This window comes from Ascaphus truei, chromosome 5 (genome assembly GCF_040206685.1).
Source record: "Ascaphus truei isolate aAscTru1 chromosome 5, aAscTru1.hap1, whole genome shotgun sequence".
Taxonomy (NCBI): domain Eukaryota; kingdom Metazoa; phylum Chordata; class Amphibia; order Anura; family Ascaphidae; genus Ascaphus; species Ascaphus truei.
The window spans coordinates 271,382,094-271,402,201 of record NC_134487.1 but is presented as its reverse complement, the minus strand read 5'-3'; the positions used below and the strand labels follow the sequence as shown (position 1 = coordinate 271,402,201).

Below are 20,108 nucleotides of genomic sequence, written 5' to 3'. Positions count from 1 at the left end.
TGTCCCTCCGGCGTCCGCCACAGCGGGTGCTGGAGTGGCCAGCGGGGACCTGGCCTTGGGTGTCTCCTTTAAGACTGCACCTTAGCGTGGGAGGTATAGCTCTCAATTGCAGCAGAAGCTTCAAAAGTCGTTGCCCACAATGCTTTGCACCACAATTTTGGGGAGTGGCTTTGGAAGCTCCTGCAGTATACCACACATGCTGTCTGTAACAGGGGCAGCTGGGAGTTTGGTGGGGCCCGGTGCAGAGAGCGTATGGCGGGGTCTCTTACAGACCCGTGATCTCCTCCTGCTACAACGCATCACCTTGACGACGCAACATCACGTGATGCGCGGAGCCTCTTGTCCGACCTTGGCATCACCCAACCACACACACACACACAATCCCCCCCCCCCACAATAATTACCCCCCCCATAAAATACTTACAATCCCCCAATACAAGATCCCCACACCTCAAATACATACAACCTTATATATACATAACCACCCACCCCCCTTTATACATTAAACCCCCCCCCCCCCCAAATACATACAAACCGCCTCACACCAACCAAATACATACAACCTCTCACCGACCCCCCATTGCCGGGCCCAACTTCTTTGCCTGGCTGTCGGTCCTCTCATTGCCGCGGGGCTGCCGCTCTCCCCAGTTGTGGGCCTCCCTCACTGACACTGTCCCACACTGAGCCTCCGCGTGGGACAGTGTCAGTGAGGGAGGCCCGCAGTTGGGGAGAGCCTGGGCCAGGTGCAGTCAAGCTGGCCCTTGTCTGCACACAGTGAGGTAAAGTTTGGGGCCTTATAAAGCGTGTGTTCCCCCCTCAATCTCAGGACATTATACTGCCTGGGATCGGTCACACAGTTTTGTTAGCAATAGTCTGAGTAGGATATAAGGCCGTGATTATACCTAAAATCGCCCGGCGGCCTAAAAACAAAGTGCACGAATCAAATGAAACCTTGCATACCTATCGCGACGGCCGCACCGCGCCGAATGGCAAAGTGGCAGACTGGTGAGGAGACTTTGAAAATTGTTTTAGCCGGGCGACGGCCGCGTCACGTGAGCGGTTCAGCCAATGAGGGCGAACCGCTCGCGGCCACGCCTCCATCACACCTCCCTGTCTCCTCCGGCTGCCTCCTGCCTTCAGTTCAACTTGACGCTTTGCCGGATCGCAGCGGTGACGTCACCGGAGAGCGCTGCCGCCCAGCAGTTTAGATATAATCGTAGCCTAAGGCAACGCTTATAGTGCCAAAATTGAGATCGCAATCAAGCCATCGCGCCGTGCTTACAATAAGCGCACGCGACGGCGGCAATGCATTTGTTTTGCCGCGACGTTGCGTCGCTGACACCGTCACCATAAGCGCAGCCTAAGATTTACTCATTCGGGGCTCACTGAACAAATATTTTCCAGCAGCGGAGGCACAATGTAGGAAAGGTTGGGAACCGCTGGTAGAAATGTTTGGATAAGGACACTATTTCATGTTATTTGGAGTATGCACCGTTGCACAATCTATGAAACCAAATGAGAAACACATTGACCATATTGGGTTTTGTCTTTATTTTCTCCAGGGTATGACGTTTTCTGGATCCTAACCATTATAAATGGTCCTCCTGGGCCAGGTTCATGAAAGTGATTGATATAATGTGGAATGTCTCGTTGTAATTAGTTTCTATTCTCTTTAAGATGTTATCATGGTTTCTATTGCAGCAATAACGCTTTAATGTTTCCCCTAAACTCTCCTCTTATTCAGTTAGAAAAACAAATCGGTGCAAAAAAGGAAACGAGCCCTAGTGCACAAAAATATGATTCTGCGTGTGTAGAAAAAGATTTTTATTTTTCCACTCAAAAGATAAAATCCCTAACTGTCTAACGGCAAAAGAGGAACTAAGGCAGGGATAGAACCCCCCCCCCCCCCCGGTGCCCGAACTTAAGAACTCAATCCTGGAGCCTGTGCTACTACGCTACTGGGGGTCAGCAGGGGGGGAGAGCAAAGGAGGGGGGAGGAGAACGAGGGGGGGGAAGAGCGAGGAGGTGTGAAGAGTGAGGGGAGAAAAAGCGAAGGGGGAGAGCAAGGGGGTGTGGAGAGTGAAAGAGGGAACACTGTGACTATGCACAGCCCGCTCTCATTTCTCTGAGTGTGTGTGTGTCTTTAAGCATGTCACATTCACCATTTTATGAACCTACAAATGTCTACAGACATCCCTTTCCCACCCACCCTTATCTAAATCTGTTTTTTTTCCAGCCTTCTAAACCTCTGTTTTAGCATTGACTCCCTTGTAATCCAGTATTGCTGAACTGAAGAAGAGAGTAGAACTCTCGAAAGCTTGTCCGATGACATAAATTGTTAGTCCAAATAAAAAAGGTATCACCTAATACTGAAGAATATATATATAATGGAAGCAGGCACACGGTCTTATGCAAAGAATATTTAATGTGCCACAAGAAGGTCCAACGTTTTGGCAGTGAACTGCCTTTATCAAGGAGAGGGCTACAACATACATCTAAAATCACCACTATATATACCTAATGGGTACTCACCCCTCCATGGCTGCTGCTACCAGTCTCCAGGACGTCGATGCCCACATTCTTTGAATAAGACCGTGTGCCTGCTTCCATTTTCTACACTGTTCTCACTGGGATGTCTGGACCTCCCTGGACCTCCCTGGATCTGCACCGGCAGATAAGTACCCCCCTCCAGCACCATATTTCAGTGTGAATGTGCTCCTCTCTATGATAATGGTGAAAGGCGGGGTTGCAGACCTGTCTAAGACATGCAAATGAGCACACGGTAATATTTCCATTTGCTATATGCTTAACTGTGGAGGGTTTCTGTCACTTGTTTTACCCACCATAACTTAACTAAGTGTGGTGAAACCTATCACATGCTTCATTTTGCAAAGCCAGTATATCCAACCTCACACTGATGAGACCCATTAAGGTCGGAACACACACACACACACACACACACACACACACACACACACACACACACACACACACACACACACACACACACACACACACACACACACACACACACACACACACACACACACACACACACACACACACACACACACACACACACACACTACCATTCTTGCATCCGGTAAGAAAAGACTGCACTCAAGTTTAGAATTCCAAAAGATCTGTATTGGGCATAAAGTACGAAAATAGGCCGCCCAAACCGACGTTTCGGTCCCAGAACGGCACCTTTCTCAAGGGGTGCAAAGACAGACGGACAAACATACATATATATACCCTCACCACATGTGCCAAACACACCTGTGTGCAATTGTCTGCCCTCTGTAAGCCTGCAAAAATCAGTTCCTGCAGTGCTCAATCGGAGCCACCATCTTGGAGGAGGTGTACATTAACTACCTGCTATTCAACACCTGCATGTCAAAAAGGCGTCCTGGTTACTAGAGAAACCACCACGCATGCGCAATACGGGACTCAATCCAGCACCACAACCACATGCCCACCAATCACTCAAAGTACACACTCACAAACGCTCACCTACCACTCGAATTACCTCCCACCGGCCATGATGGACTTCCCTGTGCATCCCCGTGGCCGCCGACTCAACGGCCCGCCCCCTGAACGCCATCGGAGACGCCACCACCTTGGCCATGCGCAAAACCGCCGTCAGGGCAAAGCTCCAGCTAGATTCCACTGGGCATGTGCCAACCGGGTCCCCTCTCCACCATTCACACCAAGCAGCGCCTCGGGAACCATAGCAACCAACCTCACCTGTACAACGCCATGCACCCTCCGTCACAGCCATAATAAAGCAGCATTGTAAGGCAAAGAGCTCAAAACTATCTATTAATGAGTGGATATTCATTTTACAGTATAATTAAGATTATTAGAGTTAACTGAACACTCATTTCATGCACCTATTAATGCCCACTGATCAACGCGAACACGCTACTATGAACATTAAGGGCACTGCCCCATTATTCATTTGCCTAATATGTATCACAACATATACACAGTAAACTCGGTTATCTTAAGCAACCTTGCTGCACATGTACAAAGGAAACACATAAAGCAACCAGCTACCATAAATGTATAGTGATACATAGGTGGCCACGTTATACAATTACACTAAAGTATATACAGTCACTCACAAATAACAGTTATACCCCCTATCATTGTGAGCTAGTTATGCTCAAGACACATCATATACAAATATGGTCATATAGACACATATACTATCAGCATTTGTCCCAATAACTACCCCACCACAACTACAAGCCTATAGAAAGAACCTTATCAGATTTCTATATATAAGCTTGAATCAACACACCCACTACTGATTTACGGATTCCCAAAACCACGTGTGTCAAAACGTGAAACACCACAAAGAGACAAGCATCCAAACTAACACAGGGAATAAGGGATGTGAAAACAAAAGGGACATACATATATACATATAAAGGAATATAAAACCAACCCAATAACGCGGTGTCTGATATATATTACAAAAACCTTAAAACCCAGAGACAGTACACAGAGAAATCAAAATATAGGAGGTGAGATTTCTGATGTTAAATACAGCCACGTCCACACGTTGGCATACGGTATGCAATACAATCCAGTAAAACATTTGTTACTTGGTCAATAAACAAATTACAGAAAGCACCCCAAATTAAGGTCCTCGTTAAGACCCTTTGGGGCCATTGTATTCAAACTGTAAATAAATCTAGCTTCCATCTGTAATATCAATTTGTTCCTATTGCCACCCCTGCTAGAAACATGTGTCTGTGCTATCGGCATACACCGGAACGTAGCCAGACTGTGTTTGAGATTTTTGAAATGTCTAGCCACTGGTTGATGTTTCAACTCTTCATGATCAGTGGTCTCCAAAAGTGCCTTCCGTATGGAGGACCTATGCATCGCAATCTGCGCCTTCAACCTTCTTGAGGTCTTCCCTACATAATGCAGTCCGCATGGGCTTCTGATGATATACACTACATAGCGTGATTCACAATTCAGAAAGTTAGTGATTTTGATAGGGATTCCACTGTGTGGATGCGCAAAGGTTTTCCCTAGCAGAAGGTATTGACCATTCACGCATCCCTTGCACTTGTGTACACCAAGTGTCTTCCTTAACCAAGTCGTACCCTTTGATATCATCTGATCCTGTGGAGAAATATTCAATGTGTTCCCCACGCTACGCCCTCTCTTGTAACAGAAAAGAGGTGGTGATATAAAGTTCTTTACAATTTTTCTGTCATTAGTTAGAATATGCCAGTTATTCTTGATACTATTCTGTATCAATCTCGAGGACGTTCTGTATGTTGTGACAACATTAAAGCGCTCAGGGCCTTGTGGTCTGATGACCGGTAACAATAGCTCTTCTCTGGTTATAGTTTTGGCTTTAATGAGGGCATGCTCCATTTCCTCATTGTCATACGCTCTTTGTCTGAAGCAATCCACCATATTATCCAATGCAGTGTCCACCTCCAGAGGTTTACTTGTGATGCGCCTTGCTCTCAGCATTTGCAAATATGGAAGACCCTTTTTCAGTGTGGAGGGATGATGACTTCTAGCGTCCAGCAGGGTATTCCTGTCTCTTAACTTATGGAAAACTCGTGTACCAAGTTTTCCATTTTTCAAGAAAACCACTATATCCAAAAAGTTAATTTCCATTGGGCATTGACATTCTGTGAACCTAATGGTAGATGGTATCCCATTGATGTGTGCCACAAACTCCATAAGATTCTGTTCGGTCCCATCCCAAAGTATAAAGATGTCATCAATATATCTTTTGTAATGCAAGATACCCACCGAATGTGGTGCATCGTTGAGAAGGTGGGTTTGCTCATAGGCATCCATAAAGAGATTTGCAAATGATCGAGGCCTATTCGACCCCATCGCAGTTCCCATTAATTGCAAATAATATGACTTTTCAAACTTCAAGAAGTTCTTATGAAGAATCAATTCCATCAATGTCACAAGGAATTCCGTAGGTGGTCCCATCACCATAGGATGTCTCTCAAGTTGGTTTCTGATAACCTCAATTCCATCATGGTGCGGGATATTTGAGTACAAACTTGACACATCTAAAGTCACCAACATGATGTCCGTCAGAGCTTGTTCAACCACCGCCAGTTGGTTGATGAAATCGGTGGTGTCCTTTGTATATGAGGTCATCTGTTGTACAATGGGCTGCAAAAAGAAGTCCACATACTGCGAGATAGGATGGCAGAGAGAGCCACTTCCTGAAATAATAGGTCTTCCAGGCGGGGATGTCAAAGATTTATGTTCTTTCGGTAGTGTGTACAAAACCGGTATTACCGGAAAATCCTGAGTAAGAAAAGCAGCGGTGTCATCAGAAATCCATCCATTATTGCTACCCCTCTCGATGATCGTATCTATTTCTTTTTTTATAGATAGTTGTTGGGTCACCGGGTAGTCTTTTATAATGACTAAGGTTACTTAGCTGAGACATGATTTCCTCACGGTAGTACTTGTATAAACACTATGGCTCCCCCCTTATCCACAGCTTTTATGATGATGTTTCTATTTTCCCTAAGAGATTTCAACCTTCCATGTTCTTCTCTAGTCAAATTGTAAAAACTAGTCTTATGGCATTTAATCGCCTGTCTTGTGTCTCTTTCCAACAAACCCATAAAGGTTGATATACTGAAGTTAACCATCTGTGGGTCAAACGTACTACTCAGTTTGAACTTATTAGTACACCCCACAATTATAGCTGCATTACCAGAATCCAAACCTGTCATCTGCACGACTAAAATACTCCTTCATCCTCAATTGTCGATTTAGTTTAAACATATACATTTCCCAATCAAAGGGTTTTTGTTGATAGGTTGGAACATATGAAAGACATATACTGAGAACTGAGGTTTCTGCCGGTGACAGATTGTACGAGGAAATATTCTGAATCACTGTTTCTGCCCTCTCCATCAGGGGGAGCCACAGGAGGGTTGAGGTCCCCCTCCAAGACACTCTTGAGGGTCTCGCTCTCCGGGCTCACTATCCCGCCGGTAGTGGCTAGGACCACTACCTCAGGAGTGCATTCAGCCCCGCGGGCTTCATGCCACTCCAGTTCCTTTTCTAGGGATGCCCTAGACTGCCTATGCACTGGTAGCATATAGCTTTTACATCGGGCAGCCACGGCTGCCCGTCTCCAGGACCGGTACCATCCAGACCGAAGCGCCCGGGTAGTGGCCGCAGGAAGTTATAGTGCAAAGCCCTATGATCCCACCAGCTGCCACCAGTAAATAAGCCTGTGACGGGAGCGCAGGCCAAATACACATTTATATTTAAGGGATCAGTCACAAGGCAAAACAGGCAGTAAAATAAATTGCGATTTATTCGGACAAGACCTCGGAAACACACAGAAATACAAGAAACAGAGAATATACACACTTACTGGGGTCTGGGGAAGAGATCTACCCTTTCCTAGTTGCAAGGCGCCTGTTCAGCAAAGGCTTACCTTGATAGGACCCTGGTTCTGGGCTCCTGGACCGAAATCCAGCCTGCTGGCTAGGCCTCCCCATGCTTCCATGTGTGAATAGCTCTTTCACAGAAGCATCTTTTGAGAGGCCCGCCAGCAGCTGCTTGTCTTCAGATCTCCAACAGGAAAAAGAGAGAGAGAGCTGCTTTTACTGCACGCTCTTATATAGGCTGAATTCCTATCTAAATCATTGAGGAGCGTAATAGCCAATTAAAGCAGGGATTGAAATTACGCATTCCCTGATAGGAGGGATAAATTCAAAACTTGCCAATAGAAACCTTGCTTATCAGTTTTGACATCCAGGGATGTTTTTTCCCTGGCTCCGCTGTGTCTACCTAAAAGAGACATCCTAATCTGAACATCCTGCTCACCAAATGGTTTTCCCCCCTCTCTGAACTATGGAATCTATGCAAACTATTTAGCATCTTCCATATGCCTGTGCTTTCTGTATAGAACCATATACAGTAGTAAACATTAAAACACAATATAAAGTACACTTCCTTACAGAATATACTTTGGGGGACCTTATACCTATAAGGGACATAAATTGGGGAGATCTGGGCTTGGAATCCCTATCTGAGCTGGGGCATTGAAATGCTAATCCACATGTAATTCACATGCTAATTCAGACTGCCTTTTGTCACCAACCTGGGTTTAAATCACAGGACAAACACAATGCATTGCAGTTTTAAAACCCAGAGAACCAATATTTAGACACAAGCTTGCATTTCCCCATCTGCACCTATCATGTGAGGTTCTAAAACCTTCTCTTCTCTAAAACACCAGCTAAGAATACCTTGCTGGCAGACAAGAGAGGTTAAAATATTCCCCTCCCCCCTTTTCCCTCATGTTCCAGAAGCCCCTGCCCTGCAGCTATTTCTCATAAGAGGCCAACCATACAAGGCAATCCACTTCCAAGCTGACACAGGCAGTTGCAGGCCCATGAGGCAAAGGGAATACACAGATAATGCATTAACTAGCCCACTGGGCTTACACAGTTAACCCCACATACACAGTTCCTAGTTTATAACCCTATGGGGGACAGTATAACAGAGGAACACAATTACAGGCAACACAGTAAGGTACAATATTAGACCCAAGAGCTGACACTCTCAGCCCATACCATATGGTTTCAGGGGCAGCCAGCCAGACTCCACCTTTATTAAGGAAGGCCGGCTACACCGACCGCGACATTACCCCATGAGAAGCTCAACATAAAAAAAACAAACAGACAAACAACCATAAAAAAACAACAAGGAAAATAAACAAGGGAAAGGGAACAAAGAAAAGGAGGACAGAAACAAGAGGATAATGCCAACAGCAAAAAAGTGCCAAAAGTATAAAATGTCAAAAGTATAAAAAATAAACGCTGGGGATGCTGTGAAGTTGTCCACAGGATCAACCACCGCCTACGATTCAATGTAAAACAAAAGAAGACAGCGCAGCCTCCATAGCATAATTCGGTATAACAATTTCATGAAAAATCCGGATAAAAACAGGCCACTCACAAGGATGGACAGAACTTGAACATAGAACTGAAATTGTATTAAGGTTCAATATGTCCTCTGGTTCCTCCGATCAAAGGCTCCATCAGTGTAATGGTCTTTCCTGCTCTCAGACTCCTTGCACAGTCCCACTGCGTTAATCCCCTGACACTGACAGAGCCTTTGATCGGAGGAACCAGAGGACGCAGCACGGGTGTGCCGGGGGAAGGCAAAGTGAGTGCACAGATTTGGAGCCCCTTGTGTTCGAGTGTACACTCCCCCCCCCGCCCCCACAAACGAGTACATTGGTTGAAATATATACAGTAGCTTACTCATTTGCACTCTATGTGTAGGGTGACCATACTTCCCGGTTTAGCTGGGACAGTACCGAATTTTCATTAAACATCCCGATGTCCTGACAAATTGTTTCAAAATCGTTCCAATGTCCTGCTTTTTGGCTTTTACCTGTTTGGACTCACTTAAAACGCTTAAAAACATAAAAATAGACTGCATGTTTTTAAAACTGCATGTTTTTATGTGATCGCCCATATCAAAGAGTAAACATTTTAATTATATTGGTAAATTCTAAGCGATTTATTAATATAAACCAAGCCGTCATTTTGCTACACACTAGAGTTTGTGTTATGTTAGAAAATAAATCAATAATACTGCATAAATAATTGTGCTGTTAGACAAATGCCATTATAAAATACTCATTTAAGTGATATAATTTGTTTTATAAATAATACTTGAATGTGTCCCGCTTTCTATGTTTGAAAATCTGATCATCCTACCCATGTGCCACTAGAGGGGGCAGAATACAGGTAAGATTGTTCCCTATTAGTAGGTGCCTGGATCTGCTATAATCAATACATTTTATTTGCAAATTGCTTCCAACATCTTCTGTTGTGTTTGTACTAGACAACAGCAACAGCATCAACTTTGTTGACAGCTTCTTGCAGTACTCAAATTTCCACGTGATCCTTCCTTAAAGATCCCCAGAGAATTAAAAGATTTCCCACAAGGATGAAATTAAGCAGTGACTTTCAATATATGCGCTTCACATGTAAATAAGGAGATTGCACAGCCTTATTTAACCAGCAGCCTTGCTCATCATCAACCCATCAACCCATCAACCCATCAACCCATCAACCCATCAACCCATCAACCCATCAACCCATCAACCCATCAACCCATCAACCCATCAACCCATCAACCCATCAACCCATCAACCCATCAACCCATCAACCCACATTGTCTTGAGTCCTGATAACCTAGGAGAAAATCATTGGCGGCTAACTAAGGGAGAGGAGGGAGGTTATCAAGCCGGCGGCCAGGTAAATACACACTGTTTTTGTAATTAATATTAAACACAAAGTATTTATTTTTAACTTTCCATGCTTCCCTAGAAGACAAATGCTTCTGAGACTTTACAGTCAGCTCTTTCATGGTAACACTGCTGGTGTGTAGAGGTCAACTGTCAATCGTCTTAGTTTTTCCCCCTACTCAATCTACTGTGATGCCCATCCCATGCAAGGGGGAGTTTAGCCCAGTGCATTTGAATAGAGCTGAGCTCTTTACCAGCGCTGAGAAGACGTCTTAAATGCTAAAACACATCCAGATTGCATGTTTTAATATTGTTTCAGTTCTCCCCTGGGAAGTAATATTTTTGCTGTTAATTGATTTAAGGCAGATTATATAATTGCTAAGAACATTATAATAATAAGACTCCTGTTGTGTTTTCTGTAGGATTAACTTTACTGCCTTTCCCATTTTTACGATTTACATAGGACTGGAGATTTCTGACCAATGAATACACATAAATGTGGCGATTAAGCCTTGTATTATTAATTATAACAATAATAATAGTAATATTAATAAGAGACGATGACTAAAATAATAGCAAGTCACTTGATGAAGTGCATTGGAACTTGCAGTAGCACTCATTTTATTTTGCACCTGTAGTACCAACAGATTATTTATTTACAAATTTAAAGAGGCAATCCAAGTGGCCCTTTAAATTAAAAAAATATATTTTTTTAATATATGCCGCCTTTCATTACATTTATTGAAAATTAATAACCTGAGCTGCCGATCGATTTGTTCTCCTGTGATCGATCAGCAAAGGTCCTGCTTCCCAGGGTTCACTAAATGGCTGCCTTTCAGTTTCAATCAATCCCTCAGTCAGTGTAAGGCTGGGGCCATGGTACTAGAGACCGTGCGGAGGCGTCCGCACGCTGATCGAACAGACTGTGTTCTCTCGCCTTCGGGCGTGTCCGCGAGAGAAATCAGTTAAACTGATCTCTCAGCGTGACAGACAGGTCACATGAGCGGTTCACCCAATGAGGGCGCACCAGCTCCGTGATGCCCCTAGGAACACCCCCAACGGCCCGTCCACCATGGCCAGGAAAAACACCCGCTTACCTCACGCCTCCACATGGGAGAAGGCGCCATGGCCCCAGTCTAACTCAGCAGCTGCAATGTGTTCTTAAATTACAAAGGTAACCTTATCTATTGTTACAGTTTGCAGCTCAAACTGCTGGGAATATTGGCAACAAATTATCCCAAACAGGAAAGTGTAGCAAATATCTTGCACTGCTTGGGAAGTGGGAAAAACCTGCCTAAGGCCGTGTCCATAGATGGACAGGCCGTGCTGAGGCGTGCGGACGCTCCGCGCTGAGCCCCTGCATCCTCAATGAGGATGCCTTGAGAGGGGGCTCACACGAGCGTCCGCAGGCGTGCGGAGGAGTTGGAGGTTTCAGCCGAGCGCCACGCTGTTTTTCAGCGCGCTGTCGGCTGAAACCCTCCAATGAGAGTGGGGCTGCGTCAACGTCACGGCGCCGTGACGTCAGCGCCGTGACGTCGACGTCAGTGCGTCGCGGGCGATTGGCCCAGCGACGTCACTGCCCCGCCTCCCTACAGTCTCCCCCCACCTGCGATCGCGGACGCTGGCTCGCCTGTATGGGCATGAAATCGCCCAGCTTCTGCAGGCGAGCCTCAGCGTTCGCTCGCCTCAGCACGGCTCCCCCCCTCTATGGCCCGGGCCATAGAAATCAAAAGGATGCTCATTCTATTAAAACTAATTACAAATGATATTATTATCAAATACTACAGGACTGATTTATTTAAAAACACACATGTAGGATATTGCTTGGATTACTCCTTGAACCGCCTTTCTTTTGAAAGGAAAGGAGATTTCAGTCAGAAAGCCGCTGGCCCATTTCACAACACAAAAAATGGTTTAAATATTTTTTTTAAAGAAAACCCAAAGAGTATTTTCTTCATGTTTAATAAATGTAATTTTTTTGGGGGTGTAAATTATTATTATGTATTTAAACACGGTGCCGCTGCTTTTAAAAGGCACATCTACCACTAGAAACACACTACATTGGAAACTAACCAGAAAGATAATCCATGGAATCACTTGCCCAAAAGTCAAAATGGAGGGACAAAAATACATAATATTCCGAAATAAAAGAACATTCCATCACTAATATATGTATAGAGGGTGTCAAGGGGGTCAAAGTGTGCTGGTACTACTGGGTACCACTTTCTTTTTAATGAGACTTCATTTATTTATTTCTTTTATTATGATTACAAAGCATTTCTCGCCCTTTTTTTTTTATAACATAATTATTGTTCAAATCTTTCTAAAATTGAGATTAAAGTGCCCTGTCTTAAACGTTTAATAAATGTAGACCCACTGTAGTACTTTAGTTTGTATTACCAATTGCTTAAAACAAGTAGAAACCGGCAATAATATTCATAGCAAATGTTTAAACTGATGTAACCTGTCATGTAAACCTGCATACAAGATATTCAGGAGTGAGTGAGAGTGAGAGTGAGTGACAGGGAGGGAGGGAGTGACAGTGAGGGAGGGAGTGACTGTGAGGGAGAGAGTGACAGTGAGGGAGAGAGTGACAGTGAGGGAGAGAGTGACAGTGAGGGAGAGAGTGACAGTGAGGGAGAGAGTGACAGTGAAGGAGAGAGTGACAGTGAAGGAGAGAGTGACAGTGAAGGAGAGAGTGACAGTGAGGGAGAGAGTGACAGTGAGGGAGACAGTGACAGTGAGGGAGAGAGTGACAGTGAAGGAGAGAGTGACAGTGAGGGAGAGAGTGACAGTGAGGGAGCGAGAGCGTGACAGTGAGGGAGGGAGTGACAGTGAGGGAGGGAGAGAGTGACAGTGAGGGAGGGAGAGAGTGACAGAGAGGGAGGGAGTGACAGAGAGGGAGGGAGAGAGTGACAGAGAGGGAGGGAGAGAGTGACAGAGAGGGAGGGAGAGAGTCACAGAGAGGGAGGGAGAGAGTGACAGAGTGTGAGAGTGAGGGAGAGAGAGTGACAGAGTGTGAGAGTGAGAGTGAGGGAGAGAGAGAGTGACAGAGAGAGTGTGAGAGTGAGGGAGTGAGAGTGAGGGAGAGTGAGTGTGTCTGCTGGCGTATATTGAGGTACAGTATCTATTACTGAGGTTACCGCAACTTCATTATCTGGATCTGCTGTAACGCTTACCTTGTTCCAAGACTGCTGCCACCGTGACAAAAGCCAGCAGAGCCACCTGATCACGCATGGTGACCAGACCGTGTCCCCGCGTCTTCTGGGGTGTCCCTGCCAGGAGTCCTCTCCCTGTGCCGCTGAATGAAGAGGATCGCTGTCCCCAGCAGAGAGACCGGTCTTTGCCTGTGTCCCGCCGCTGTGCTCTGCGCTGGACACGTTAGCACGACCCCTTGCTGTGCCGCCTGGACTGCTGATGAGGAGACTTGGTCCTGAGCCCGAAGCAAAGAAGGGACTTGGCGGTGACTCTATTCGGAAGAGGGTGTCGTGCTGCCCCCTACTGAGGTTTGTGCGGTAAAGGAAGGGGGGGGTGGCTGTGTGTTTGGGGGTCTCCCCCTCTGTAGGACCCTATTCTTGATGAGGGGGAGGTTGAAGATGTTTGCAGGCTTCTGTGTTGCTGGTAATACTGCCCCACATCTGGATGGAGAGTTTGGGTATTCAGCGCCGCCCCTTTCACGCTCACTCACCACTGGTTGATACTGCTCAGCATCAGTGGGAGGTCAGGACCATGTATGCAGTTTATGGTTTACATTCTGCTAATCTGTTGTGCTTGTGTATAAAACTGCTTAGAACTGAAGGATGGACATCTGTATCTGTCTGAGGTTTCACTGCCAGGATTGCTCTGCCTTTCCTAAGGCTGCGCTTATAGTGCCTTGCGACGGCGATGCGACGGAGCTCGAAAACAAAACAATTGACTCAGTCGCCAGCGCTTATAGTAAGCGCGACGGAGCATCTGGAAAATTGGAAGCCGGGTCTATTTGATTTTTTTTTTTTAGAGACAGTCGTCACATGTGACTGTCTATAAACCAATCAAATTGCGCGGCCCGCCCCCTTTAGTGACGTCACTGGCGACAGTCGCGAAAAAACAAATAACTTTCGCTGGTGGTGACGGGTGACGTCATCGGTCGCGTCGCCAGCACTATAAGCACAGCCTAAGGCTGCGTCCATAGGACTGCAGCCGTGCGGAGGCGCGCGGAGTCTGAGGGAAAGTGGGTGCTTTCCCTGGCCTTGGTCCGCACGCCGTCTGGGGGCGTGGGGGGGGGGGCTGTGAAATCACGGAGCTGGTTCGCCCTCATTGGGCGAACCGCTCCCGTGAGCGCCAAATCTAAAAATTGAAAAAGACCTACGCTTCCGCACACTTGCGGAAGCGTGCACGAGCCCCTGTTAAAGCTGCTCTCATTGCGGCTGCAGGGGCTCACTTGTAAGCGAGAGAGCGCCTCCGCACGGGTCAGCAGGTAAGTGCTGACCCTGGACGCAGCCTAAGGCAGCGCTTATAGTGACAGCGACAGCGCGTCAAAAACAAATGAATTGTCGGCGCTTGTAGTGCACGCGATGGCGCTGGCGCTGGCGCGACCAAGCAACAGCGCTACCAAAAATCTGGCAGTCACTGTTATTTGATTTTTTTTTTTTCAAGCGACGGTCTCACCTTGTGGTCAATCAGAGAGCTTCTCCGTCCCTCTGCCCTCCCCTTTTCTAACATCACTGGCCTTGTAGCCAGCGATGTCGCCTAAACTTAAATTACAACTATCGCCTCGGCAACGGGTGACATCATCGGTCGCGTCGCCGGCACTATAAGCGTAGCCCAACATACCACTTAGATTGTAAGCTCTCCGGGTCAGGGATTTCCTTTCGTATTGTCCGATTCCACTTATCGTATTATAATTTCCTGTAATGTCTTTTTTGGAAGGTGCTGCGTACACAGTTGGAGCTGTATACATGCATGTATACATACATGTGCATTTACTTGTGTGTATTTATTGTAGGAGCATCTTTGTATCAAGATGTGTTAGGAACGGTATGTAGACTTTAGATCAGGCCTGCACAACTCGTAAAGTGAGAAGGGACGAACTGCTCCAAGATAAAAAAAAATGCGCCGCACAGGTAAAATCATCATCATCACCATCACCATCATCTCTCCTCCAGCACCTCATCATCATCATCCTCATATCTCCCCCAGCACCCTTCATCATCATCCTCATATCTCCCCCAGAACCCCTCACTATCAACCTTTGCGATACTCCCCATCTATCTCTCATACCCCCATCTCTCCCACTCACCCACACACATAATGTCACCCACACACATAACACACAATACCCCCCTGCACAGCACACATCACTCCCCCCTGCACCTCACATCCCTCTCCCCCCTTGCACCTCACATCGCCCTCCCCCTTGCACCTCACATCGCCCTCCCCCCTTGCACCTCACATCACCCTCCCCCCTTGCACCTCACATCGCCCTCCGCCCTTGCACCTCACATCACCCCCCCTTGCACCTCACATCACTCTCCCCCTTGCACCTCACATCACTCTCCCCCCCTTGCACCTCACATCACCCCCCCTTGCACCTCACATCACTCCCCCCCTTGCACCTCACATCACTCTCCCCCTTGCACCTCACATCACTCTCCCCCTTTGCACCTCACATCACTGTCCCCCTTTGCACCTCAAATCACCCCCCATGCACCTCAAATCACCCCCTTGCATCTCCAATGACCCCCCCTGCACCTCCAATCACCCCCCTGCACCTCCCAGCAGAGCCCCCCCCCGAACCCATAGCGCACCTACCACGAAAAAATATCTTTTAGCGCGCAACTTTTACTTAACTGTTTTCTAATTGTGATACAGAAAAAAACCATTACATCTCCCCCTCCTCATACCTCACCCCCTCATACCTCCCCCCTCCCTCTCCCTCCACCCACCCTCTCTCCCTTCTGCCCCCCCTCTCCCCCTTCTGCCCCCCCCTCTCCCCCTTCTGCCCCCCCTTCCTCTCTCCCTTCTCCCCCCTCCCTCCCCCTTCTGCCCCCTCTCTCTCCCTTCTGCCCCCCTCTCTCCCCCCTCCCCTTCACACCCCCTCTCCCTTCTGCCCCCTCTCTCTCCCTTCTGCCTCCTCTCTCCCACCACACCACTCCATTTGCCCCCCCCCCCGTTTTTCACACCCACCCCTGCACCAGCACGCACACACACACACACACACACACACACACACACACACACACACACACACACACACACACACACACACACACACACACACACACACACACACACACACACACACACACACACACACACACACACCTCTCTCTTACCCACACACACACACCTCTCTCTTACCGCCCCCCGGCATCCTGCCATTGAAAAAAAAAATACTCACAGCTGCCGCATCCTCCTCATGCTGCTGCTGCTGCCCCCCCGCAAAACCCGGGGGTGGGGGGGGGGGGTTGTTGGAGGGCGGATGAATCGCCATTTTTAAAAAAAAAATTATTTATTTAATTAACTGGCGCCCGTCCGGAGTCATCGCGGGCCGCACAGAGAGGCCAGGCGGGACACATGTTGTGCAGGCCTGCTATAGATCTTAATATGTATGTATAATTGTATGCATAGTTTTATTTATATAGCGCCAACAATGTACGCAGGGCTTTACATTACAATCTTAATATATAAAATCGAAAGGTTGGTACTAGCTGCGGTGAATCTGATTGGTCCTCAGCCTCTGGCCAATCAGATTGGTGGCTCTATGACGTCACCCAACTCTCTCTCCCTCCCCCCCCCATCGGCTCCCAGACGGAGGGGAAGCGCGGCGCGGCCCTCCTGCAGGACCCCCTTCCTCCTGCAGATGCCCCCGGTAAGATGGCGGCGCACAGCGGACAGGCGGGGGGTGGTATTCAGTCAGGAGAGAGGGGAGGGGGGAGTTAGTCAGGAGAGAGAGGGGGGAGAGAGGGAGTCAGGAGAAAGGGGCGGGGGAGAGGGAGTCAGGAGAGAGAGGGAGTCAAGAGAGAGGGGGGCGGAGGGAGTCAGGAGAAAAGGGGGGGAAGCCTGAACAGCTGTGAAGAGGGGGGGAAGGGAGTTGAGAGGGAGGATGGGGGAGGCAGAACATTACTTCACGGGCAACGCCGGGTATATCAGCTAGTACAAGATAAAGGACAAACAATGGGAATGGCGCGGGGTAACATTCTTTCTCTCTACCCTTTGAACTGCGATAAGGGGCTGGTAAGAATTGCATTACTTGATTTGATGCAGAATTTTTGGCAAGAATCAATAAGGTGAGATATAGAAAACACTATGTCCCCAAATGGCTCGAGTTAATTATTGCCACATCATTTAATGTTGCAGGAATGTAAGGGATAAGCCAGTCTATTGAATGTTTGCTGTATGATCAGAGGCTGATGGACAGATTCCTCCTACCCAATCTGCAGTGGAGCTTTGCAGAATTCTCCAATCGTGCAAATATTAACGCTGATATCCTTGGCTTTACCCAGCATCCTTTTCTGCAGTTTACCCACTGTATGACGTTATAATGGGGTGCATACAGCAAGTTGGGGAAACCAGTCAAAGACAGGCACTCTCATGGGGTCTTTGTTTGCTGAAATGTATAATGGTTTTTAAATTACCTCTGTTTGTTTTTATACCTTAGTGCCTGGCCTTATATAATGTTTTCAAAGAGGCCTACCAGTTGTGTTAAACCCATTTGCAATTTTGTCTTTCAGACCTACCATTTAATTTTTGTTTTCCTAAAATAGTTTTATATTTTATTATTTGTAGCTTTCAGATAATCAATTTATTGACTAAAACAAAAAAGCGGTCATCAGTTCTTCCTCCCCCCCACCCCCCACCCAATACATTTTATCATATCACCAAACACACACATTTTTCCCTTGCAAGAATTGGAGGTACTTCCTGTGAAAGCACCAGTGGTTGGAGAAGAGCAGTCCTGCTAAATGGAGCTTTATTGGCCAGTCATAACTGGGACATCGTAAGTCAGCTTTACCTGAAAGTGACGATAACTGGCCGATTGCACTGCCAATTTAAGATATTACTGTGTTTGGTTTGCAATCATTTCACAATGTACTTAGACAGCAAATGCATAGAAAAAGGATAAAGCGTTTGGTGTACAAGTTGTATAATACAGCACATAAAACCCGATATGTAAATATCCGTGTTCAAAACTGATCAGAAATTACAGTGGCCCACTTTCTTATTTTCAGGTCATTACCCCATTTTCCCAGTCTGCATTTACCATTATGAAATGTGATGAATGAAGCAGGTTTGGGAGACGTGTTTAAGATGTGATGCATATACAGTATAGGAGGCTCATCTTTATAGATTTACAGTGCAAAGTTTGGCACACCCAGGAGTTGCTCCTGTGGCAGGTGGTCATGAGCATGTGTGTAGAGATGCATTGGGGCTGCTGTGCGTGCACAACGGCCAGCAACACTTGCTCTTTTTATTGGCAGCAGATTACTACTATAAATCACCTCCTCAAAGACAATTTTAAAAATATATAATTTTTTTTAAATTAAAATCGGGTGCGTCTTGGAACGTCTTCTGTGACCCCTACCAAATAGATTAAAACCACCTGCTTTCATCTTGGTCTTTATTGGTCATCTGATAACCCAAAAAGGTTGTGGCCGTTGCACGGTGTTAAAGATTACTTAAAACCATTGAGGCAATGTTAACAGTAATGTTCACAAACATTGTCACTAATCATGTCGCAGGCTTCACAAGTACAAGGCACTTAAAGCCACAATCCATACTGCTTTGTTTTAACCTGATCTGAAACTAGGAGTTCCCCAGAGCTGAACGGTGGAACTTTAAAGCAGCATTTTCTCTTGCCCTTTTTTCAATTTTAATAAATGCAGCAGTTCTTTACATTTACAGCAATGCAATTATCTATGCTGCCAATCGATCCATGCTCCATCGGTGAAGACCCTGCTTCCCAGGGCACTATATACGGCTACCTATTGCAAAACAAATGTAAAAAATAAGAGGGGTACTGTAGCTGCTTAAATGGAAGCTATAGCACGTTAATATGTAAATGTATTCCCTTGCCAGAATTCTTGTTCTGGATTAATATGGCCACTGGGGTAGGTCGGACAGTAGGAAGCAGACATCATTGTGAGGGGACATTGTGACTTCCGCCTATGTGGCCCAGCAATCTTTATTTTTTCCTTTCACGTAACTGGCAAAAGTAAAACATGACATCTTGGCAGCAATCGTGTGGGTCTCCTAGAGATTTCAATGTCACGGATGCCGTTCCCGGGGAGGCCTTGGTTCATGGGAAATATTTTTAATTACATTCCAAGTGCAACATTATCTAGAAAGTCTCTGCATATTGGATTGTTACAAAGGGAGCAAAGTATCACATTTTAGAGGAAACACAGACTAAACAGCTCCACCCTCAGTTTTACTGCATGTATCAAGTGAAAAAAACCACAAGCAGGACCTTTATTTAATACACTAGCAAAATACTTTATTTTTTTTATAATTTTTTTTTTTTTTTGAATGGCAGAACATAAGTGATTTTTTTTTCTCTCCTCAGTAAGCCATGATCTCTGTGGTACAAGAATAAAGTATTGTTTTTACACATCTCCAAAGACTTTAAAAACAAAAAAATAAAAAAAAAAAAGGCCCAAGTATTCAGCATGAATTTTCCATTTACAAGCAGGGGAAAGAAAGTTACATACATTCCCCTAGCCCAAGGAAAAGAAAAAATATATAAAGAATTACAGTTTCTTTTAAAATCTATTAAAAAAAAAAAAAGGTAAAAAATATACAGTCAGGATCTAACTCGTTTCATCTTTTTTATATA

General features: G+C 46.1%; 1 protein-coding gene across 1 annotated transcript in view; it reads right to left on the bottom strand.

Annotated features, from left to right (window-relative positions):
• Nucleotides 1-13,916, bottom strand: part of LTC4S (leukotriene C4 synthase) — a 56,506-nt gene extending 42,590 nt beyond the window's left edge. The window contains exon 1 of the mRNA XM_075602043.1: nucleotides 13,474-13,916. Within this exon, the coding sequence (XP_075458158.1) occupies nucleotides 13,474-13,531 (58 nt within the window). The 5' untranslated portion in view covers nucleotides 13,532-13,916. The remainder of the gene's footprint in view (nucleotides 1-13,473) is intronic.
• Nucleotides 13,917-20,108: the final 6,192 nt, after the last annotated feature.